At 45.1% G+C, this 26,431-nt stretch overlaps 1 protein-coding gene across 1 annotated transcript in view; it reads left to right on the top strand.

The window, feature by feature from the left end:
- The first annotated feature begins 2,536 nt into the window (after positions 1-2,536).
- The window catches only part of LOC126094952 (juvenile hormone esterase-like), a 112,615-nt gene continuing 88,720 nt past the window's right edge, over positions 2,537-26,431 (top strand). Inside the window, exons 1-2 of the mRNA XM_049909607.1 lie at positions 2,537-2,638; positions 3,450-3,584. Coding sequence (XP_049765564.1) covers positions 2,555-2,638; positions 3,450-3,584 — 219 coding nt within the window. The 5' untranslated portion in view covers positions 2,537-2,554. The remainder of the gene's footprint in view (positions 2,639-3,449; positions 3,585-26,431) is intronic.

The raw sequence follows: 26,431 nt of genomic DNA, 5'->3' as shown, positions 1-26,431 counted from the left end.
GTGTTGTTAATAGAGTGAGTCGTAATGAAGTAATAAATTAAAATGTCATCCATGATGCGGAAGGTTTTCATACATCTCTGTATTTGACGTCATGTCTCCTGAACTAAGTTCCATACAATGATATAATTTTGTGGCTACTTTCTGCGACATTTATAGCGAATAGAGTTAGTAGCAAATGATTAATAAATTTAAACAATGTAGGAAAAGACAGAATACTACTTAAAGAAGACACGTCAAGTTCTTTACGGTAAGTAGCAATGTTTTTTCCTACATTGTTGATGTTCCTATCTGGAGTCTCTATTGTTTAATAAATTTAAACGTCATCCAAAGCGCAGTAAGTTTTCACTCATCTTAGTTTTTTTGACGTAGTATCTCCTGTTCTATGTTTTGTACAATGATATAATTTTGCTAGTACATTCAGTGGTACATCTGAATACTGCCTACAAATTGTGTCGCCAGTAGAGTTAGTAGTACAGAAGTAATGAATTAAAGCGTCATGTTTCACGCGGCAGTTTTACTACTTGGGCAGTGAAAATGTAGTAAGCCCTAAACTTTTTTCCTTTCACTATTTTGTGGGGGTTGTCAGCGAGAAAAAATTCGTAAAAACTTGAAATTATATGTAAATCTTGATGCAAGTCCATAACTGCTTCAACTGTACGACAAATCTTTGTTTATGAAGCTGTCTGTTTCATCATGGTACAGTTCTACAGCTGTGGATGCCCACAATACAAAATTTGCTGCAGTAAGTGCTCTCATTTACTGATGCTGGATGAATGGAATCTGGCTACTTGCAGGTCATGGGCTACACTGCTTTTCCAGTCAGTCAGTTTTACATGTACCAAGTTTGGTTGAAATTGGCCCAGTAGTTTAGGATGAGATGTGGAACATACATATATACACTATGTGATCAAAAGTATCCGAACACCTGGCTGAAAATGACTTACAAGTTCATGGCGCCCTCCATCGATAATGCTGGAATTCTATATGGTGTTGGCCCACCCTTGGTCCTGACGACAACTTCCAGTCTCGCAGCATACGTTCAATGTGGTGCTGGAAGGTTTCTTGGGGAATGTCAGCACATTCTTCACGGAATGCTGCAATGAGGGGAGGTATCGATGTCGGTCCGTGAGGCCTTGCACGAAGTCGAAGTTGCGAAACATCCAGAGCGTGTTATATAGGATTTAGGTCAGGACTCTGTGCAGGCCAGTCCATTGCAGAGATATTATTGTCGTGTAACCACTCTGCCACAGGCCGTGCATTATGAACAGGTGCTCGATCGTTTTAAAAGAGTAATCGTCATCACCAAATTGCTCTTCAACAGTGGGAAGCAAGAAGGTGCTTAAAACGTCATTGCAGGCCTGTGCTGTGACAGTGCCACGCAGAACAACAAGGGGTGTAAGCCCCCTCCAAGAAAAACACGGCCAGCCCGTAACACCACAGCCTCCGAATTTTGCTGTTGGCACTACACACGCTGGCAGATGACGTTCACCGGGCATTCGCCATACCACATCCTACCATCGGATCGCCACATTGTGTACCGTGATTCGTCACTCCACACAACGTTTTTCCACTGTTCAGTCGTCCACTGTTTACGCTCCTTACACCAAGCGAGGCGTCGTTTGGCATTTACCGGCGTGATGTGTGGCTTATGAACAGCCGCTCGACCATGATATCCAAGTTTTCTCACCTCCCGCCTAACTGTCATAGTACTTGCAGTGGATTCTGATGCAGTTTTGAATCCCTTTGTGATGGTCTGGATAGATGTCTGCCTAGTACACATTCCGACCCTCTTTAACTGTCGGCGGTCTCTGTCAGTCAGCAGACGAGGTCGGCCTGTACACGTTTGTGCTGTACGTGTCCCTTCACGTTACCACTTCACTATCACATCGGAAACAGTGGACCTAGGGATGTTTGGGAGTGTGGAAATCTCGCGTACAGACGTATGACACAAGTGACACCCAATCACCTGACCACGTTCCACGTCTGTGAGTTCCGCGGAGCGCTCCATTCTGCTCTCTCACGATGTCTAACGACTACTGAGTTCGCTGATATGGAGTACCTGCCAGTAGGTGGCAGCACAGTGAACCTAATATGAAAAACATATGTTTTTGGGGATGTCCGGATACTTTTCATCGCATAGTGTACGCACATCCATTTTTATAACATGTATAGATTCAGCGATTTGTGACAATACTGTATGTGATTAGAAGGATATCTACAAGGATTAGCACCTAATCCTTTGTACCAGCCACAGGTGTTGGAGGTTTCAGCAAAATACCTTTGTACTCTGCAACAATTTTATTTATTATACAGGTATATTGGCAATGACTTTATCGATATCTTAAGATAGAGAGTTCTCCAATGCTGAAAAATATGGCACAGACTTTACTGTAATCTTACAAGAACAGAGATAATGTGATTCTTGGAACCAGATATAAGGTACTTGAACGTCAATGATCGTCTTTGCTTTATCGTAAAGCAGATAACAGATAATTCCTCTGTAATTTGTGGATATATATATTGCCAGTAAAACCGTGTCCGGGAGGAGATAAACATGCATTCCATCGCGCTTCTGCTGATCGCTGCCGCCTTCGGCACGCGGATTGCGGCTGTCCCTCGTCACCCCATCATTCAAGAGGTATGCTATTCAATGACGCCAGAAGCAATTCGAATTAAATTTTCAAGGTTTCTATGGCGGAGACAGTCAATGAAAGCTCGAAAATTTTATTCGAATTGACGCGGGTTAAGAACCGATAGAATTTCATTCAGACATGCCGCCGCGAAAGACTCCGAGAATACAGTTTAACTTCCCGGTAAATATTGAATCTATACAAGACAGAGCAGTAGCTAACATATTTACTTTACTCTTACTTTCTGAGTCCACAGAACAATAATAAATCTGTTTCTCGACATTCTGCAGCTTTTATGGAATCGTCCTTTGTTAAGATCAGGCATTGCTAATTAACGGCTTCGTCTATATTTTGGACGTAAAAATTTTCCGAATTCACGACTTGTCCACAGTCGGAGTTGTCATTATGGTTCAACTGTCCACCACGTTTTTTCACAGTTATTGATTCCGGAAGGCGTCTGATACAGTTTCGTAATGTCGTTTACTGATCACCCCCAAGTAAACACAAGCGCGTGGTTACAAATGAGTTAATGTCTTAAATATTTAACTTTGTTGGAGAATAGTTACCGTTTACCAGACAATTCGCCAGTAGGTCGGGTTAACCTCAAACCTCTTCGCGTGTCACCTTTAGTCACACACTTAATGAAGACTGGTCTGCCCTAAGGCATCTGGTCCAGAATCGTATCTTATTGCAGTTACTTCTTAAGTCAGTGCGCTTGTGAGCGCATATGCGAGTAAGAGAGAGAGGGAGACAGACAGAGTAAATTGTATGTGTAGTATTTCCCGTTTGTTGCAATGGTTAATGGAGATTCTGTTGCAGGGAGACGACGTAATTGTGAATATAGAGGACGGAGCTCTGAGGGGCGTAGTGGCCACATCATTGAACGGCGTTCTCTACAACAAGTTCCTGGGAATACCGTACGCCACACCACCTCTGGGAGATCTCCGATTCCGCGTGAGTACCACACATGACTGTTCTAAACGCTGTAGTAAGCTAATTACTTTTAAATACATTGTGGGAGTGACCAGTGATCAATGTGTTACAAATACTTACTATCAAAAACAGTCTTGATCACGATTTATTTATTACGGTGACCAGTTTCGACCACTACTGTGGTCATCTTCAGACCAGTGAGTAAGAACCTCCTCACTACTCGAGTGATTTACCACCAGAAGGATGTTCTCATTGGTCTGAAGATGACCACAGTAGTGGTCGAAACCGGTCACTGTAATAACTAAATTGTGATCAGGACTGTTTTTGATAGTAAATAGCTTTACACTTACTCTCGATTTTTGGGCCGCAGCAGTTCTTAGGCATATAAATACACGATACAGGCACTCTTCATCACTTTATTTAGCTAATTATTTAAACCGTCCTTTTTTTTACCTGTTTTAATCTTATGTGAACTACACGGAGGCTTGTACTGTCTTACGACGATCCTATTCTAGAAAGAGAACAACTATGAAATGTACAGTCTGGGCTTAAGCAATATGTAATCTGTCCGCTTTCCACCACGTTTCCTGCACTGTTTTGCGGAGCTCCTTGGACTAGCGGGTAATGGACGAGTGAAATGTCCTACGGGAAGCTCTTTGGTTGCAGTGTACAAGCAAACGCTTTTTCGCGAGTGTTCCTTTCTGCCATAGTTGAACTTTGAGTCATATGCCCACGTGGATATGCATATCCAAGCCTTCTATTGGCATCCATATTCATAGTAAACACTAAACCTCCCTCACATTCGGTAACAAGTAAGTCAGACTTTTCCCACACCATTATTAATTTGTTCTATAATGTGAACTAAATTTTGATACTTAGTTTGATCAACGACCTTCACCTCATATCTGCTTACTCTGTAATAGAAATTTTCTTCTGATATAGATGGTTAATAACAAACAATAATTTTATAGTCAAAACTTCCTTTGTTTTCCCCTCAACCACGTGCTTATGTAAGATTACAGTCAGTAGGACATACCTTGATAGCGAGCCCATTTTAACTGTACGACTAGCCACAAATAGTTCGCACATTCTTGATGTTCCGAGTAATAGTACGTATTATGAGACTTTCAGCGTTTTCAGATAATTAGTCATATTGATAGCAAGATAAATGTAGCTGCACAACCAGCAATGTTCAGGGATCGACTTTCAACAAATTCTCAGGGAAAAGTTCTTTTGTACTCAGAGATTATTGTTTGTGTACTTAACTAATACTCAGAGTTGTTTCACATTATACAAACTGAACAAACATTTGCATGTCATGGGCGATTTCGTATAGGCCTCCTTCATAAATTATGCACTCCATATTTCACTTACCGTTCATGGGACTAAACAACCATTCTCATGATCACTCATTTCCTTCTGATACTCAAGACTTGGTTTTCCGTTGTGCTTGCGAAGATTAACTGCTTTCACCACATAAAGAAGAAAGGAAGGAAGATGAGGGTTTAGCTTCCCGACAATATCGAGGTCATTAGAGACGGAACACATGCTCGAATTGTTCGAAGGATGGAGAAATAAATCGGCTATGCCCTTTCGAAAGTACCATCGCCGCAGCACTTTCCTTGAGTGATTTAGGGAAATCACGGGAAACCTAAATTTGGATGGTCGGATCTACTTCCTCCCGAAAGCAGGTTCAGTTTGCAACACCTCGTACTCATAAATAAGAGTCAGATCCCTGTTTACATGGGCTTGCTGGAAGAAAACGGCTGTAAATAACTTGCAAATAATACTTGTTAAGTTTGAGTTATTAATTTTGAAGACGAACGTTCGGTTTCAAATAGATGTACAAGAAATTTTTTGAAGCTATATCAATGCAGCACAGGTTATTACGTAGAATTATTACGTAGAATTCTCATAAAAAACACAAAATATTTTTTTTACGTTGAGTTACCTGGTGTTTCAGTAATTTGAGGTTGTTACTTTTTACAGACAGAGTAATAACTAACTTTATTGTGAGGTACATTGTTACATTTGATTTAACCAACTGTTATACAAATACAAAGTGCGGCCTATTAAGTAGTTACAAATTTTACGCTTCCACCGTATTTATTAAACTGCTTTTCTTCTGCCTGCATATAGTACCCGACTACACTATTAGAAAATAATGTTTTGCTCAACAAATTAACATCTTATTTTCAAAAGCCTTTTTCCTGGTGAGTTCCAGTTATTTATGATAGTCTTCAGTTTTTTCAAGTGTAAAAGACTTGTTACTTGTTCGTTTTTGCTGAATGAGGGACAGTTATCTTCTGACTGTAGCACAATAATCGAGCTTTCGAGGATACTGGACAACAGTATAAACCATTTACTTCCCCTTGTGGAACATCTTACTTTCGCTGGCTTCATGAAATGATGCAATCTTTCTTAGGTCCGAGTATTCCCGTGGTCTTTTTCTATTACGAGTAATATATTTTAGAAGAAGTTGAAGCAGTGTTTCCTATAGACATATAGTTATTACTATTCTGCTTTGAAGCACATCATTTGCACATTCAGTTGGTTTTGTACTTCTTACCACGGTCATCGTCATATGCACTATAAGACAAAAAAGACGATGCACCACGAAGGAATCATCCGAATGGGACGGAAATCGGTAGATGTGATGTACAAACAAATAATTACAGTTTCAGAAAAAAAACGGATTATTTATTCAAGAGAAACAGCTTCACAAATTAAGCAAGTCAATAAAGCGTTGGTCCACCTCGGGCTCTTATGCAAGCAGCTGTTCAGCTTCGCATTGATTTAAAACATTTATGGATAAAAATCCCACGTCAAGTTCGCAGATTTTCTTTATTGATTCCCGGTTCGAGCCATCTTCAGATCGGTCTAAAATAATGTTCAGCGTGTGATAATCATTACACATCGACGTGTGTTCTAGATCTGAGTCGCCCTAAAAATGAAAAATCGTAGATGGTTATGTAAATCAGTAATCAAATATTGTGACAGTACCCATTCTGCCACACAAGGATAAAACTCCACATAACATTAACGCAGAGGATAGATTAGTCGGAAGATGAGTTTATATGTATTACACACAAGAAAATGTACAAACTACGCTGACACACACACACACACAATTTCACTCAACCAGACTACGTCACATCACACATACACAAGACGCACACAAACCGGAAAGACCTACAACACACCGAAATGTGAACAACATACCAAACCAGTCAAATTTGTCTCGTGACGCACTCTCCACCCCAGTCAAAAGAAAATGGAATAGACGGAGACATAGCGCCTGAATCAATAGACGTCGAAACAATCAGATCGCAAACCAATACAAGAACCAGAACTAGAGAATCCAGGCTTAATAAATGTTCAAATGTGTGTGAAATCTTATGGGACTTAACTGCTAAGGTCATCAGTCCCTAAGCTTACACACTACTTAACCTAAATTATCCTAAGGACAAACACACACACCCATGCCCGAGGGAGCACTCTAACCTCCGCCGGAATCAGCCGCACATTCCATGACTGCAGCGCCTTAGACCGCTCGGCTAATCCCACGCGGCCAATCCAGGCTTAAAAAAGTAGACAAATTAGATGAAGTCGAATTTGAGGGAGACACATGTGATATTTTTAACGATTTAATTGTGTATCTAGAAACAACATTGACCTCAAACATCAATAAAGACACCACAACACATGTAGTCAGTCCAATACAAATCACCACCAACGTTAACGCCACACCAACACCAACAGGCACCGCCAACACCAGTGAAAGACGTGTGACGGTAGAAAACATAGAAAAAGAGTTTGACAAAATGCAGCGTAACCATGTGACATCCCAAAAAGATGTTAAAATGTCTCTCAATCAGCGGCAGCACCAACCCACAATCCATCTAGCACCACCACAGAAACCGCAACAGAAACTAGCACCAACAAAAATCCGATAATTCAGAATTTAACTTACTTTTAAGTAGACTAGAGAAAAAAGATATATTGCAGGCAGCGCAGCGGATGCAAGATTTTACCGTCCAAAACGTGATTCTATCTGTTTTCCAATAACAGAGCAGACAGACAGAATCATCCTAAGGACAGGGAATATTTCTTCGTCAGCAGTGCCGCTGCTCGACCTCATGCTCAAGGTCTGCCTTCGCAGGTCAGAATCATTCAGTTTGGATAAAATACATAGAGATCATGTAAGAGCACATGGGCGACCATATTTCGATCACACACAGACAAGCAGTAATGCTCTGCACACGTAAAACACCCAGAACACACAGATACAAAATGAATATACAATGACGGAAAAAAATCGCAATATCAGGAAGGAGTTGTGTGACATAAACGAAAGTTGGTAGGCGTGTTTCTAAATCTGAAAGATGATGTCGATTCAAATTTCGCACTAGTCGCAAAAGAGTGGCTCTATTAAAACCACTATGAGGATGCAAATCAGGTTTCCTTTAACGCCATAACGGTCGTGAGCATCTGTTCAAAAATGACTCTGAGCACTATGGGACTTAACTGCTGAGGTCATCAGTCCCCTACAACTTAGAACTACTTAAACCTAACTAACCTAAGGACATCACACATATCCATGCCCAAGGCAGGATTCGAACCTGCTACCGTAGCGGTCGCGCGGTTCCAGACTGTAGCGCCTAGAACCGCTCGGCCACCCTGGCCAGCAGCATCTGTTACCTTCGAGACTGGACGTGGTATTACCGAGAGATAAGACTATCGCGTCCGGCTTATGGCTCTGGCGCAAAGTATTGCATCTGCAGCAGCAGTTTGTGCAGCAGTTAGCACCACAGTGACACAATGAATTGTTACAAATCTGTTACTTCAAGGGTAGCTCCGAGCCAGATGCCCTGTAGCGCGAATTCCAATGACACCAAACCACTGCCATGTGCAACTGCAGTGGTGTCAAGCGAAATCTCATTGGAGGGGAGGGTGAAGCCTGATGAAAACTGGTTCTGCCTCAGTGCCATTGATGGCCGTGTATTGGTTAGAAGGATACAAGCTGAGGTCTTGCAACCAACCTGTCTTTGTGCTAGACACACTGGACCTACACCTAGTCTAGTACCTCCTGCCGCGGAAGTCGAACACGCGCCAGAACAAATGGACGTGGCCGCCCATAGAGGGCTCCGCGTCCGCGGCGGCTCTTCCGCGCAGCGGCTCTCGCGCAGCGAGGGCGCCACCGCTACACCACGTGCAGACCGCGGCCAATAGCCGCTCCCTTCGGTTTCGTATATAGGGACCCGCTCTGCCCTAGTCCAGGCCCCCTGCCACGTCTTCACCGTTGTGTCCCCCCTACTCTCCATCTCTACACCCTACATCTCCTTTCCCAAGGTGGCTTCCATCAAGTCCCCCTCCCGGATGATGCCCTCCCTCCCTCCATTTATCCTTCCTATCAACACTGATCCTCACCCCCCCTCCTTTCCCTGGGCTCCCTCTTCCTCCCCCCCTTCCATCCTGTGTTTTCTCGCGGCCTACCCTCTCCCTATCTCCTTTCTCCCCCCCCCCACCTGCCGAGTCCTTTTGTCCTCCCCTCCTCTGCCTTCCCCACTCCCTGGCACGTCTGCTCAGCACCCTCCCCCCTCTTATGTATCCTCCTCTTCCATTGGCTCCTTTCCCCCTCCCCCTTCACTTTTCCTCTCCTTCCCCCACCCCTTTTTCCCGTCATCTGACCAGTTTCCCCCCACCCTCGGGTGTGGTATGTCATATTTGTGCCAATTTTTTCGTGCAGTGTTTAAGTGAGTGTTCAGTGTTGTGCATCTTTCCACAGTGTTGCGAACAGAAATCATGCTGTCGCTGGGTGTGCTTTTTATATCTCTTGCGAACAGAACCCAGACTGTCGCCGTGTTTTTTAATTGTCTGTCTTATTTTTCTGCTTCCTGTGTATTTTATTAGCATCATCCACCCTGTGTTTTATGTTTTAAGCTCCAGAATTTTCTGCCATTTTCCCTTTAAGTCACAGATTTTATCGCCAACTGTTATTATTTTTTTTATTATCTTCATCTTTTTACAACAAATTCTGTAGGCTGAAGAGCGGCGTAATAAGCTGCTGCCAGCCCGCCCCCCTTTAGGGGGAATCGAAACTCAATAAAGGAAAAAAAACCCTAGTCCAGTCATTCTGGTACTCGCTCTGGATTGCGTCTCTATCTCGGCGGTACTGCGTTCTGGTCGTTGCTCGTTGTTGTCCGCAGTTTGTGGTCGTGCGGTAGCGTTCTCGCTTCCCATGCCCGGGTTCCCGGGTTCGATTCCCGGCGGGGTCAGGGATTTTCTCTGCCTCGTGATGACTGGGTGTTGTGTGATGTCCTTAGGTTAGTTAGGTTTAAGTAGTTCTAAGTTCTAGGGGACTGATAACCATAGATGTTAAGTCCCATAGTGCTCAGAGCCATTTTTGCTCGTTGTTGACATTTGCCTGGCTCTGGTTCCGAGTGGATTTACTGTTGGTGTTTGGTGTTGTGGTTTCTAGAAGCCTCCATTGTTTGTCTCTTCCTTGTTGTGTCGGTCATAGTCGGTCGTTGTCGGTTGTCGTCGGTCTGTCGTCCGACTCGTCCTTGTGTTTACCCGGTGGTGCGTTTTTCCCCGCCTGGCGGCTCCGATCCCGCAGCCCAAGGCGTTCCCGCGGTTGGTTTTGGTTACTACACCTGGAGTTATGGTTTGGGATGTGATTTAGTATGATAGCAGGAGTACTCTCGTCCCTGTCCCACGCACCCTGACTGCAAATTTGTACGTCAGTTTGTCGATTCGACCTGTTGTGCTGCCATTCACGAACAGCATTCCAGGTGGTGTTTCCCAACTGGATAACTCTCGCTCACATACCGCTGTTGTAACCCAACAAGCTCTACAGAGTGTCGACATGTTGCCTTGGCCTGCTCGATCATCAGATCTGTCTCCAATCGAGCACAAATAGGACATCATCGGGCGACTACCGTCATCGACAACCAGCATTAACCGCCCCTGTATTGGCCGACCAAGTACAGCAGACATGGAGCTCCATCCCATAAACTGACATCCGACACCTGTACAATACAATGCTTGCACGTATGCATTCAGCATTCTGACGGTTGCACCGGTTTTCATTTACAATGGTTTCTCTCGCACTTACGTTAACTTGTGATCTTACAATGTTAATCACTGAAATACGATACACAGGCAAATGTGTTCCCGAATTTTCAATACTCTACATTAATTATTTTTTGGTGTTGCGATTTTTTTGGTCTCTGTATTACAACTACAGTTAGCGCGAAAATGCCAAAAATAGCACAAGATCTGCAGTCAGACATCACGTACTTGCAAGAACCTTGTAATAGAAAAGGGCAACTAATATGTCTACTAACAAATTGTACCATAATAACAGACAGCAATGAGTGTAAGACTGCTATAGTAATTTCAAATAGAGTTTATAACTTAAAAAGATAAGACAGTTATGCAGCAAACATTTAGTTACCACAGAAATAACCTATGGGAACGTTCCATGGGCGATTGCATCCATGTACACACAGCCATCAAATACAACCTTTCGCAAATCACATTAGAGACCAAGCAGTGTATGCAAAGGGCAAACAGTTAGTGATAAGTGCTAATACTAATTCGAGGTCTCCCCTCAGGAACTCAGACTGAACGGATGATAGGGGACGAATAACTTCTCACCTAATACAAGGAACACAATTACATGTAATGAACACAGATTACAATGGTACGAGCAGTAATATCGGCTTTGCGCTACCAAATAGTGCAGCAATGGCTTACGTAACAAATTATTACTTTATTACTATATCTTCGTCGTTTACCAGCCATGGCTGGACAGACTGCATCACAAATACAATGTTTATCAACTAACATTTATACACCATATACAAAATTTATATTACAAATAAAAGAAAATATTTGTGCAGTGCACAAAAACACATAGAACATAGAGAAAATGAAATATAACTAAACAGGAAAGTAAAACTTCATAGCAGCAAATGAAAATACCATAAGCAAAATGTTTACAAGACCATGTAGATCACACACATAAAGTTTCATTTTGGCAAAATATGTACTTAAAGTAAAACACAAAATTAAATGTGCAGTTAACTGAGAACATAAAAAGATTTTTCCGAAATAATTCAGGTGGCAGGGATTTCACTTCTGGAGGCAGTTGATTGTACATTTTTAGGGCGAGTGTTGGAAAACTGTCTTGTGTACTTGATAGGCGACACCTTGGCACTTCAATGTTCCTCTTACAGCGAGTGTCATGATTATGTATTTCATGTCTTATGCTAAAATTCCTTTGATTTTCTTTTATATAAATGAGGTAGAAAAACACATACTGGCTAAAAATAGTAATTATGCATAGCCTGGTGAAAATAGGCTTACAGTGGTCCAGTCTTTTGCTAGAGAATATGATCCTGATGGCTTTTTTTTGTAATAGCAACACATCTTTGCAGCCTGAGGAGTGTCCCCACAACAACAGTCCATAGCTAATGTGGCTGTGGAAGAGTGCATGGTAGACTATTGTGAGAAGCTGGTCAGTTATTATCCTCTTCAGCTTCCTCAGGAGGTATATCACACGAGAAAGTTTGGTGCATACGTATGCAGTGTGATCATTCATGGAGAGTTTGCTGTCAATCTTGAAGCCCAGCAATGTGACAGTCTCCATGTTTTCTTGGTCTTCAATGTTGGTTAGACTGAATATCAAATGTTGGGTTTTTTCTTCATTGATCTTCATTTTGTTTATGATGAGCCATTCTTTTATTTCTTCAAACATCAAATTTGATGCACCAAGAGCTTCTGTGGCTGTTTGTCCTTTGGCAATAAGGGTAGTGTCATCTGCAAACTGCAACATTTGACTATTACAGCTCATATCATTGACATACATGAGGAATAGGAGAGGTCCTAAGACTGATCCTTGGGGCACTCCATGTTCCAGTTTTTGTTCAAGAGAAGTTGCTCCATGCACTGATACTACCGTATGCGACAAAATAACCAGTAGTGAACACAATGTTATAAAATTCATACTAACACAGACTCAGAATAGAAGTACCAAAACACACACCACCACACTTATTGTTCCACAAAGCAGACTGGAACAAATTAACAGAAATTATCGAACAACACGATCTAGAAAACATCAATGGAGAGATGGATTACAGAGCACACAAACTAAAGCACGTAATACAACATGCATAAACCACATCAATATAGACGGCAAGGAACACAACACTATCACCAATACTATGGATCAACGAACTAGCGAGACTCAGACGAGATGTCAGAGACAAACAAAATTATATCAGAGAGCAATACTAGGTAGAGACAAACGCGTAAGACTTGAGGCGTAGAGGCATGCACAAGACTGTACAACACTCGAAAACAACACTGGGAACGACTTATAACACCAGAAACAGAGTAAAATATTTTAGGAGGAACCATACAATATACTGACACAAAAGATAAAAACCCTACTAGCTCTTGAAACGCTAAGACAGGACGACGGCACGTTGACATGAGGATGTAGGTATACAGCGGTGTTTCTGCGGTATGAACTGTTCCCTGACGACGTCATCGATACAGATACATGCATGATAGCAACTCTAAGAGAAGACCTATACACACCACTGATTACCCCTTTCCTAACAAAGTTACTGAACTATGCCTTAAGGCTCGTCAGGGTACCTACAGTATGGAAAACCTCCAAAGTAGTCATTATTAAGAAATCAGTAGACAGTGATCCTTCAGATCGGTCAACCACGCCCTACATATAGTTATTACTGCAAGACAGAAATACGCCACGCCAATAATGATTAACATTGCAAGAGAATTCGATAACCTCTGGTGGCCCACAATGTTTCAAAGGTTAAGACATCTGGGGGTACCGCAGTCACTGTGCAGCAGTTTCCTAGATTACTGTAAAGACCAAGTAGTCGAATGGCAGCTGGACAGCCGGAAAGTAATTAAAAGAATTACCAAAGACTGTTCAAGGGTCGATGTGCGTTCCCATCTTCTGGGACCTAACAAACTAACCCGTCCTACAACTTCTAGAAGGGGATGACATATCAAACGGAATTATCACCTACGCAAATGAGCTTTTAGAAGATAAAGACAGTACAATACTACAAATAATTACATAACGCTGTCACAAAACAAACTCAGGATAGTAAAAAACAAAACAAAAATACATTACTGAGAGAATCACTCCAAAGAAATCCTTCAGTTAAAATAGGGGACACAAACATCTAACAAACACATGTTAACGCTATCTTTTGATACGCATAAATGAGGAATTGAATCTCAACGAACACTTAAGCCTAATGACAGACAAAGCAGTCAGAATACTACATAAACTGGTGAAGCTAAATTCAAAACAGTACAGGCTACCTCTACCACTCATACAGCATACCACTGTCTTCTCTACAGATCAGTACTCAGCTTCGCAGCTAGCACATGGGGAACAGACTGATCCTGGTCAGCAACAAATATATTTGCCTGTTACAACAGCAACACTATGAAGGCGGTTTCCAAAACACATCAAATTGGAATGAACTGTACTACTGCTTGAATAAGCATATGATTAGCATGAAAGCAAGAGTAATTAGAAACTGCTTTTTCTGTATGAGTAAAGATGAAGCTGCGACTTTCTCCTTTAGGAATCACATTTGTATGTTGATGGCTCAAAATGGCTCTGAGCACTACGGGACTTAACATCTGTGTATGTTGATGGTTTCGAGAAGATCGTGTTGTGCCTCGTGTAAAAGCGAGACCCGCTGCGCCTATGGGCGGCAGTCTGCCTTCCGCAGTCGTGCGGCGCGGACGTCTGTTTACGTCCCCACCGCGGTGCTTAGCGCGTACTCTGTTGTTTACTTCATGTTAGCCTTCGCTAGTGTTTGCGCTTTCGAACTAGAATGGCTCATTCGTACCGACAATCTGATATCAAAATGAGCTTTAATAATGACTTTGCACGACCGAAGGCATTTGAAATAGAACGATTTACATGTGAAGAAATTAAAACTGAACCACAAGATATGATTGGCATCCACTTCTCCTATCACAAGCAGTGTAGTGTACGTCAGACTGATCAACGACACGGTGTGTGACAAGATCGTACGCGACCATAAAGATGGACTTAAATTTAAACATTCAGACGGCCATGTCGGAACATTAGCAATTGATCGTGAGGGACTTGGATTGAGAACTGTAAGAGTATTTGAGCTACCATTTGAGGTTCCGGCTGAGATGCTGGTTAGCGCGCTACAACCCTACGGACGGGTACTTAGTCACATAGCAGAAAAATGAACAACCTTTACCACATACCCGGTACTTAATAGTGTGCGAAATATACGGATCGAGCTATCAAAATATGTGCCGTCTTATCTCACAATTGGAGGCTGCAGAGCGATACTCATTTACGACGGTCGGCCGAAAAGTTGCTCAGATTGTGAAGGCCACGTTCGCTCAGCGTGTCTCCAATGAAGAATTGCACAGATACCGACAGGTGAACCTGTAGCAACACCTGCGGCGACGTCTCTCCTTCTCACATATGGAAGTGTGTTCCGGAACGACGCCCCACCGAACAGTAACAGCGCCCAACAGCTGGACATGCCAGTCGAAAAGCCGACGACGTCGTATGACGACACTAGCATGGTGACGGCGGCGACGCACCTCACAGAGCAGCACTGACCGATAGCACCAGTACAGAGATCGGATGAGCAGATGGTCATCGACAGTCGAATAGTGCCAACGGCTGCCTTCGCTACCGGCTGCAGTGATGACAGAGACCCTCACCCAGATTTGGACAGAGAAACGCACACGCGTAAGCAACGGTCTCCGTAACGGCGCAAGAAACGATGTCTAACCCCGTCGGACGATTCCTTAATACATATGCAGGACGACGATCAAGAAATGACCGAGGAAGACGGCCACCTTACAGCGGGTCCCGAAACTGCTCATCCAGAATACCACCGTCTCAACAGCAGCATACGTCAAGAGCGACCTCAAAACCTTGACAACGCACGGCAACCTGCAGTCCACTGCCACTCCCCAACATTAGAAGAGGAGCCACAGAGAGACGGGGCTGGAGAGCCCCAGCCCATGGAAAACTTGTCCCGAGGAGACTGGGCGGATGATTGTGAAGGGGACCCACCGACAGTCGCAACTGGCGACACGGCGGCGACGGCGCCCCTCTAAAATTCCACTTACAACCAACGACGGCGACCAGGACGGGGTCACGCAACGTGCAGCACAACAGCAGGCGGCGAAAGCTCCCATGGGCAATGCAGGGTGGTCCATTGATCGTGACCGGGCCATATATCTCACGAAATAAGCGCCAAACGAAAAAAATACAAATAACGAAACTTGTCTAGCTTGAAGGGGGAAACCAGATGGCGCTATGGTTGGCCCGCTAGATGGTGCTGCCACAGGTCAAACGAATATCAACTGCGTTTTTTTAAAACAAAAACCCCCTTTTTTTATTACATGTTCGTGAAGTACGTAAAGAAATATCAATGTTTTAGTTGGACCACTTTTTTGGCTTTGTGATAGATGGCGCTATAATAGTCACAAATATATGGCTCACAATTAAGGACGAACAGTTGGTAACAGGTAGGTTTTTTAAATTAAAATATAGAACGTAGCTACGTTTGAACGTTTTATTTCGGTTGTTCCAGTGTGATACTTGTACCTTTGTGAACTTATCATTTCTGAGAACGCATGCTGTTACAGCGTGATTACCTGTAGATACCACATTAATGAAATAAATGCTCAAAATGATGTCCGTCAACCTCAATGCATTTGGCAATATGTGTAACGACATTCCTCTGAAAAGCGAGTAGTTCGCCTCCCGTAATGTTCGCACATGTATTGACAATGCGCTGACGCATGTTGTCAGGCGTTGTCGGTGGATCACGATGGCAAATATCCTTCAACTTTCCCCACAGAAAGAAATCCGGGGACGTCAGATCCGGTGAACGTGCTTCGACGACCAATCCACCTGTCATGAAATATGCTATTCAATACAGCTTCAACAGCGCGCGAGCTATGTGCCGGACATCCATCATGTTGGAAGTACATCGCCATTCTGTTATGCAGTGAAACATCTTCTAGTAACATCGGTAGAACATTACGTAGAAAATCAGCATACATTGCACCATTTAGATTGCCATCGATAATGTGGGGGCCAATTATCCTTCCTCTCATAATGTCACACCATACGTTAACCCGCCAAGGTCGTTGATGTTCCGCTTGTCGCAGCCATCGTGGATTTTCCATTGCCATTGCCCAATAGTGCATATTATGCAGGTTTACGTTACCGCTGTTGGTGAATGACACTTCGTCGCTAAATAGAACGCGTGCAAAAAATCTGTCATCGTCCCGTAATTTCTCTTGTGCCCAGTGGCAGAACTGTACACGACGTTCAAAGTCGTCGCCATGCAATTCCTGGTGCATAGAAATATGGTACGGGTGCAATCGATGTTGATGTAGCATTCTCAACACCGACGTTTTTGAGATTCCCGATTCTCGTGCAATTTGTCTGCTTCTGATGTGCGGATTAGCCGCGACAGCAGCTAAAACACCTACTTGGGCATCATCATTTGTTGCAGGTCGTGGTTGACATTTCACATGTGGCTGAACACTTCCTGTTTCCTTAAATAACGTAACTACCCGGCGAACAAGAGCATACATAGCACATGCCCGTTGGGCATTTTGATCACAATAGCCATACATCAACACGATATCGACCTTTTCCGAAATTGGTAAACGGTCCATTTTAACACGGGTAATGTATCACGAAGCAAATACGGTCTGCACTGGCGGAATGTTACGTAATACGACGTACTTATACGTTTGTGACTATCATAGCGCGATCTATCAGAAAGCAAAAAAAGTGGTCCAAGTAAAACATTCATATTTCTTTACGTACTACACGAATATGTAGTAAAAAATGGGGTTCCTATTTAAAAAACGCAGTTGATATCCGTTTGAGCTATGGCAGCGCCATCTAGTGAGCCAACTATAGCGCCATCTGGTTTCCCCCTTCTAGCTAGACGAGTTTCGTTCTTTGTAGTTTTTTCGTTTGATGCTTATTTCGTGAGATATTTGGCCCGGTCGCTATCAAAGATGGTTCAAATGGCTCTGAGCACTATGGGACTTAACATCTGAGGTCATCAGGCCTCTAGAACTTAGAACTACTTAAACCTAACTAACCTAAGGACATCACACACATCCATGCCCGAGGCAGGATTCGAACCTGCGACCATAGCGGTCGCGCGGTTCCAGACTGAAGTGCCTAGAACCGCTCGGCCACTTCGGCCGGCCCGGTCGCTGTCAGTGGAGCACCCTGTATACATGCGACGGAACGATGACAAGCATACCGGCTTGCTTCTGTCAATATCAATAATATACGGTCGACATGCTCAAAGCAGCGGACAACGACATTGTCCTCCTACGAGAAGTATACGTCGATGAATTTCCTGTCATGTACGGGTACGTATCCTACCTATCACACGCCTCCGAAACTGGTAGCGGCATAGCAGTACTTCTTAAAGAAGGCATCACGGCAGAGGATATACTGTACCTACAGTCGGCACGGGGATTATCAATGACAGTACTTCACGTACGACTCATCAACATCTATGCACCTTCCGGTACAGACAGGAGGCGAGAGCGTTCCCGTTTCTTCGCAGACGAAATTGCCCCGCTCTTCCAAGGTCGACACGACCGATTAATCCTAGGTGGCGATTTGAATTGTGTACTTGCACCGAAAGACCAATTACCTCGATATACACCGTGCCCAGAATTACGATTTTTGGTGCAGAGTATGCATCTGGTTGACATCTGGGAGCATGTACATGGCCTCCGTCCTGGATACACGTATACAAGTCATTCCGCTAGTCGTCTCGACCGAATTTATGTCACACGCATTCTTAACGCTGACGTTCTGGAAGCAGAGCTGTGGCCTACAGCCTATACCGACCACACAGCATTAATATCTATAACCTCCCTCCGCCGACAGCAAGTGTGGCGTAGCCGCGGTCCTCTCTGCGTGACCCAGCTTGTCGAGACGTCGTTGAAGATGTTTGGAGATCTTGCGAACGACGTCTTCGGTCGTATCCCACGACCTTAAGTTGGAGGATGGGTCGCTCCAAACCGGCGCTGTAATGATGACATACGCTCGCGAGTAGGCAGTGTGGTGACGTCAGACGATGGAGTTCTATTTCACGGTGCTACGGGAGTGCGCCGAACAAATGCCTTCTCCGGAGCGGCAAGAGGCGGTACAACGAGCAATGGCCAAAATTATATCCATCATTCTACGTTACCTCGAAGGTAAGGTGGTCAGTGTGCGGACACTAGATCGGGTTGCAGGAGAACGCCCATCGATGTATCACATCATTAACGAAAACAAAAGACGACGAAGCACCCCAGCACAAGCTGTTGACACGGATGATGGTAGACACCTAACATCGTAACAAGACGTAGGCAATGCCCTTGTAGAACATTACGCTTAACCTTACAGCGCAGTAGCTACCGATACGGCGGCCATTAACGAAGTTACGCATATGATTTTCGGCACCATTGATCCAGATGCGGAAGCACAACTGATGGAGGCGATTAGAGAGGAGGAAGTGATCGACGCCATTAGTGGGGGAGCGGTGAACAAATCTCCGGGACCAGCTGGCCTCCCTCGGGAATTCTACAGGACCTTTAGCTATGTGATCGCACCACGATGGACTACTATTTGCCGCGAATTAATGTCTCCTGACGTGCCCTTACCGCCGGCGTTTGTGGAGGGGCTGATTATCCTGATACACAAACCCTCTGGTGCTACACGGATGTGGGGCTACCGACCACTGACACTCCTTAACTGCGGCTTTAAAATGTTCACCAGATTATTGGCAGCACGCGTCCGAAGAGTATTGCGGCAAGTACTCTCACTCGATCAAACTTCGCTCGGCGGATATAACATCCAGACGGCGCTTGTTGAATATCGCGATTTGATCGCCCTAGCAAAGACGTGTCGCCTCCGTGCAGCACTGGCGTCAATAGCTTTTGATCAAGCTTTTGATAGAGTTAGCCATAAATATCTTGAAGAAGTCCTGCGGCTACTCAGCAATGCCTTCTCCAAAGTGCTCGTCAATGGACGTTCGACAAAATCTCTAGTCGTGGCGAGATCGGTCAGACAAGGATGTCCGTTATCAACGACATTACATGCACTGGCTCTCGACCCGTTAATATGCTGCCTACGGCACCGCTTGACAGGACTGACTTTGCGAGGATATACATTTACTTGCAAGTCATGCGGATGACCTGGTGCTGATGGACGTTCGACAAAATCTCTAGTCGTGGCGAGATCGGTCAGACAAGGATGTCCGTTATCAACGACATTACATGCACTGGCTCTCGACCCGTTAATTTGCTGCCCTCGGCACCGCTTGACAGGACTGACTTTGCGAGGATATACATTTACTTGCAAGTCATGCGGATGACCTGGTGCTGATGGTACGGAATGAAAACGATATGCGTGTGGCTTTAGATTGGATGCGCAAATATGGAACGGCCACTGGCAGCCGTATAAATATGGATAAGTCTGTAGCGATGAATATTGGTGTTGGACTAACGGAAGAATGTGTAGCACCCTTACGGCTCTTAGATATCTTGAAATGCCTAGGTATTGTTTTTACCAACGTCATATGTCGCACAGCAGCGTACATCTATAAGAGACTACTACAGTCGGTCCGGACGGGCGTTAGAGGGAACATCACACGAGCATTAGACGATCCAGTGGGTCACGTATGTTAACACCTACCTAGCGTCACAAATTCCGCATTTCACTCAAGTACTCCCAATGCCGGTGACGATAGCACGATGATTACAGGCGGCGTTCGGTTCCTCTGTGAGCGCAGGTCTACTGCTTAAAGTAAGATACGACGCCCTAACCCTCCCTCTTAGTAGGGGTGGACTTGGTCTTGTGCATGTTCGTGATCGAGCGGTGGCACTATACAGAGTGTTACAAAAAGGTACGGCCAAACTTTCAGGAAACATTCCTCACACACAAAGAAAGAAAATATGTTATGTGGACATGTGTCCGGAAACGCTTACTTCCCATGTTAGAGCACATTTTATTACTTCTCTTCCAATCACATTAATCATGGAATGGAAACACACAGCAACAGAACGTACCAGCGTGACTTCAAACATTTAGTTACAGGAAATGTTCAAAATGTCCTCCGTTAGCGAGGATACATGCATCCACCCTCCGTCGCATGGAATCCCTGATGCGCTGATGCAGCCCTGGAGAATGGCGTATTGTATCACAGCCCTCCACAATACGACCACGAAGAGTCTCTACATTTGGTACCGGGGTTGCGTAGACAAGAGCTTTCAAATGTCTCCATAAATGAAAGTCAAGAGGGTTGAGGTCAGGAGAGCGTGGAGGCCATGGAATTGGTCCGCCTCTACCAATCCATCGGTCACCGAAGCTGTTGTTGAGAAGCGTAAGAACACTTCGACTGAAATGTGCAGGAGCTCCATCGTGCATGAATCACATGTTGCGTCGTACTTGTAAAGGCACATGTTCTAGCAGCACAGGTTGAGTATCCCGTATGAAATCATGATAACGTGCTCCATTGAGCGTAGGTGGAAGAACATGGGGCCCAATCAAGACGTCACCAACAATGCCTGCCCAAAAGTTCACAGAAAATCTGTGTCGATGACGTGATTGCACAATTGCGTGCGGATTATCGTCAGCCCACACATGTTGATTGCGAAAATTTACAATTTGATCACGTTGGAATGAAGCCTCATACGTAAAGAGAACATTTGCACTGAAATGAGGATTGACACATTGTTGGATGAACCACTCGCAGAAGTGTACCCGTGGAGGCCAATCAGCTGCTGATAGTGCCTGCACACGCTGTACATGGTACGGAAACAACTGGTTCTCCCGTAGCACTCTCCATACAGTGACGTGGTCAACGTTACCTTGTACAGCAGCAACTTCTCTGACGCTGACATTAGGGTTATCGTCAACTGCACGAAGAATTGCCTCGCCCATTGCAGGTGTCCTAGTCGTTCTAGGTCTTCCCCAGTCGCGAGTCATAGGCTGGAATGTTCCGTGCTCCCAAAGACGCCGATCAATTGCTTCGAACGTCTTCCTGTCGGGACACCTTCGTTCTGGAAATCTGTCTCGATACAAACGTACCGCGCCACGGCTATTGCCCCGTGCTAATCCATACATCAAATGGGCATCTGCCAACTCCGCATTTGTAAACATTGCACTGACTGCAAAACCACGTTCGTGATGAACACTAACCTGTTGATGCTACGTACTGATGTGCTTGATGCTAGTACTGTAGAGCAATGAGTCGCATGTCAACACAAGCACCGAAGTCAACATTACCTTCCTTCATTTGGGCCAACTGGCGGTGAATCGAGGAAGTACAGTACATACTGACGAAACTAAAATGAGCTCTAACACGGAAATTAAGCGTTTCCGGACACATGTCCACATAACATCTTTTCTTTATTTGTGTGTGAGGAATGTTTCCTGAAAGTTTGGCCGTACCTTTTTGTAATACCCTGCATATCAGCACAATTTTAAAACTTTGGAGACGACATCAGACTTGTCTGACTGGAATCGTAACAGAATACCTAGCACTAGTGTCTCGAATGGCGCCAGTGTCGGCCCAGCACATCTCCCAGTCACTCCAGCATATACGCACTTTTTTTATAGAGTACAGCTACCTTCAGACAGCGCAGCTGGGAACCAGACCTGCAACGGCGCGTGACATATATCGGTTACTAACGACCGGACGAAACAGCAACAGCAATCCTGTTGAGAGGAAGCATCCACACATCAATTGGCAAGTAGTATGGCGATCGATACACCATGTGTCCTTAGACTCAGAGACACATGCAACTTGGTACCTAACAGTAAATGGTAAAAATGTCACCCGATCCAGACTCCATGCGATTCATATGACAGATTCACCATTGTGCCCTCTGTGCCACACTCTGGTCAACGATGAACACCGCCTCACATGCGGCCCCTCGGCAGAAGTGTGGCGTTTGGCGACACGAATGATCGCTTTCTTTCTCCGAATGGGATAAAACAACATTGAACCAGGGATTATATTCTTCCCGGACGGGACTTACTACCCATGCACCAAAACGAATGCAGTAACGTGGTTTCGAGGCCAGACTGTGCCCTATTTGTTCAGAGCTGGCCCAAAGAATGTAATGGACTTCTGGGCTTTTCTACTGGAACGACACCTAAAGATCGTGAACAATCCGAAATACCGACAGTATTTCTCTAACTTCCTATGGAGTGCGTTTCAAGAGCCCCCGCATATCTAGTACGTCCAGGATAGGAGAAGTTAAATTATCGATGCGAAGAAAGCATGAACGGAAGATAAGAATCGGTAGGTACATCATACTTACGAGAAAACATACCCGGATGACGGAACAGCGGGGGGTATTGGAAATACGATTCTCCATTGTGATGTGTTTTTTTCTTCCTTGTGTAATGCGAGAATAATTTTCAGTTTACTAGCTTCAAGCAATACAGAAATATTATTTGTGGTATGACAAGGCAGTGGTTGATACCGAAATTTCCTTTCACTTAAATGTTATATGTGAACCAGTATTTGCTTTAATTTGTGAAAGATATTCATTGAAATTTGAAGCATAATTAGAGAAGTATTTCTTTTTAACGTAATTTTATTTTGTTTTCTTTCCTGACGTATTTTTACCTTTCAAAGCTTACTCGGGCATGGATGTGTGTGTTGTTCATAGCGTAAGTTAGTTTAAGTTAGATTAAGTAGTGTGTAGGCCTAGGGGCCGATGACCTCAGGAGTTTGCTCCCATAAGATCTTACCCCAAATTTTCAAATTTCCCCATGGAATGGTCACAGTGAATCATCAGCATTAGTGCAGCCGGAATGTATGCACCGGGATAATTGGTGACCGTATTTTGGGACCAGTTTTTCCTTCCACGGTGCCTAACAGCCCGTAACTATCGGTATTTCTTGTGGGTGACTTTGCCTCCCCTCTGGAAGAAGTATCATTGATGATTCGAAGGGTGATGTGCCTGCTACATAATGGTGCTCCAGCCCACTTCGCCACTAACTTACGGACGCATCTCAATCGTATCTTTCCTGGTCAATGGATCATACGAGGGGATTCAATTGCATGGCCTGCTCGTTCACTGGATATCAACACGTGCGATTTGGGGCCCTATCACAATTATCGTGTATGCAGAGCCCATTATAGATGTGGAGACACTGGAGTACCGTATTCATGCTGCCTTTGACACTCTTTGGCTGCAGCCGGGCAGATGTGAATGTATGAGACACAACATGCTACAGCGCGTGCACATGCGTTGAGGCACATGGAAACTATTTTCAGCACATACTGTAACTGTGGCTGCATGGTACAACGCGCATTAGACCGCAGTCTCTGTAACAATATATGCGGCAAATCATAAATAGGGCAAACAACACGAACTGTGGAGGAACGCATTGTGGAACACCAACGGCATACTCGCCTTCTCCAACCCACCAAGTCCGCAATCACCGAACATTGTATCTCCACAGACCACTCCATGAATTACAACGACACAACAATTTTGGCCCATACATCAAACTTTTCGAGCTCGACTATCAATGAATCTGGGGAAATAAGATTGTCTCACAACGAGACTCTCATCAATCGAGATAGCGGTTATCAGCTAAACTCTGCTTGGAATCATGTTATAGAGAAACTTCGTAGTCGACGTAGTTATCTGCATAAAGATGTTAGTCGACGTAGTTATCTGCATAAAGATGAAAATCGACCTGATATCGATACGCCAAGCTTTCACCGTGGAGGGCGCGAGGCGCAGCGCACAGAGTTGTTATGAACGCGCATGCTGAGCAGCGCATGCGCAATGTCACCTCAGTATGGCTTTAAATAGCAGAGCTCAGCGCGTACTCGCCCTGGAATCCATCCTTATCCGACGCATCCACCTGCATCTCCGCCAGCACCGCCTCCTTCCCATTACCCAGTGTGGCTTTCGACCATCCTTCTCTACCGATGACCTTCTCCTTCACCTCACTCATCTCGTATCCGAACAGCTCAACTCCCGTCGCTCCGCTATCTTCCTCTCCCTCGACCTTTAACGCGCTTACGACCGTGTATGGCATTCCGGTCTCCTCTTCAAGCTCCAAACCTTCGCCCTTCCTATCAACTTCGTCCGTCTGATCGGGTCCTTCCTATGTCACCATCCATAACAAGGATTCCTACACCTTCCAGCCCTCCGCCAGTATGCCCCAAGGTTCCGTCCTCTCCCCAATTCTATACCTTCTGTATACGGCGGACATGCCGCCGCCTTCACCCCCCGTCCACCTTGTCCAATACGCCGATGACACCACCTTCCTTGCCCTCGCCCCCACCCTGCAACGATCCCGACACCTTCTCCAATCCCATCTTGACCGGTTCACCGTTTGGTGTAACCAGTGGTTGCTCAAGGGCAATCCTTCCATGATCCAGGCGATCATTGTAGGCAAAACCACCCCTTCCTTCCGTCTCTTCGACTTCTGTATCACCATTTATGGATGTCCTATCACCCTCACTCCCGCCCTCAAGTATCTTGGCGTCACCCTTGACCGTCGCCTCTCCTGAACCCCCCATCTCCGGACTATCCAAGCCAAGGCACGCTCCCATCTCCTCAAGCTCCTTTCTGGCCGCACATGTGGGCTGGACCCCTCCAGCATCCTCCATACCTATAAATCCCTCATCCAACCTATCCTCTGCTATGCTCATCCCGCCTGGCTCTCCACCCATCCTACCTTTTCCAAATCCCTTCAAATCCTAGAACGCCATGCGCTCCGCCTTGCCTATCACATCCGGCTCCCATCACCCACGCGAATCCTATATGACCTCATCCCGTTCCCGCACCTAGTCCTTTTCCTCGAATAGATACAGATCCTCTACACGTCCCACAAACTTGATCCCCCTCACCTGCTTGTCTCTCCCTTCTTCCGCTACCCCCATCTGCTGCCGCTCCTGTATTCCCACGTCCCACCTGCTCTCCATCTCTCCACTCTCCATACCCTCGCCCAAGATGGCTTCCAGCAACTCCCCCTCCCTGATGATGCCCTCCTCCCCTCCATCTACCACTCCTACCAACTTTGAAAGTCCCCATCCACCGTCTGTGTTTCTTTTCCCCAAGGGCACCCTCTCTCCCTTCTCCCCCTCCTTCCTTCTTCCATCCCTCCTCTGCCCCGGACCTCCCCTACCCCCCCCCTCTCTTCTTTCCTCACCCTCCCATCTCCTCTGCCACTGGCATCTACACCCTCCCCTCTCCCTCCTCCCCCACCTTTTCCCCCTTTTTGGCAGGTCCCCTGACTCGTACACTTATAGTGAGCTTGCGCGCGCTGGAGATCATCTCCTAGTGTTTGTGTGTGCCGTCGTGTTCGCGTTCCAGTGTTCCAGTGTTTCATTGTTTGTGCTCCATCGTTCGTGTGTATCATCCCTGTCATCTCTGTGCGTGTCCACGTTGCTGAACGTTTTTATTTTGGACACTGCGCCCGTGAACGGCCCCGTGTGTTTTAATTTTGTATGTCTACGTTTGTATATCCACCATGTCTGTTCTGCAACTGTCTCCTTTTGTATCATTAGTCATATCGGTGGCCGAAGAGCGGCGTAGTACGCCGCTGCTGGCGTACCTGTATCAGGTGTGAAGATAACAACAAAGAAAAAAAGATTGTACTCGCCAGTACTACTACAGTGGTACTCACCTGAAGATGGCCAGAAGACTCTACGCCGAAATATCGTGGCAGGACGCTACGACATCCGGCAGTTCTCCCGTGTTTTTGTGGAACAATCAGTACGCCGGGAAAG

Source organism: Schistocerca cancellata, chromosome 8, assembly GCF_023864275.1.
Source record: "Schistocerca cancellata isolate TAMUIC-IGC-003103 chromosome 8, iqSchCanc2.1, whole genome shotgun sequence".
NCBI classification, from domain to species: domain Eukaryota; kingdom Metazoa; phylum Arthropoda; class Insecta; order Orthoptera; family Acrididae; genus Schistocerca; species Schistocerca cancellata.
This window is presented reverse-complemented; position numbering and strand designations above follow the sequence as displayed.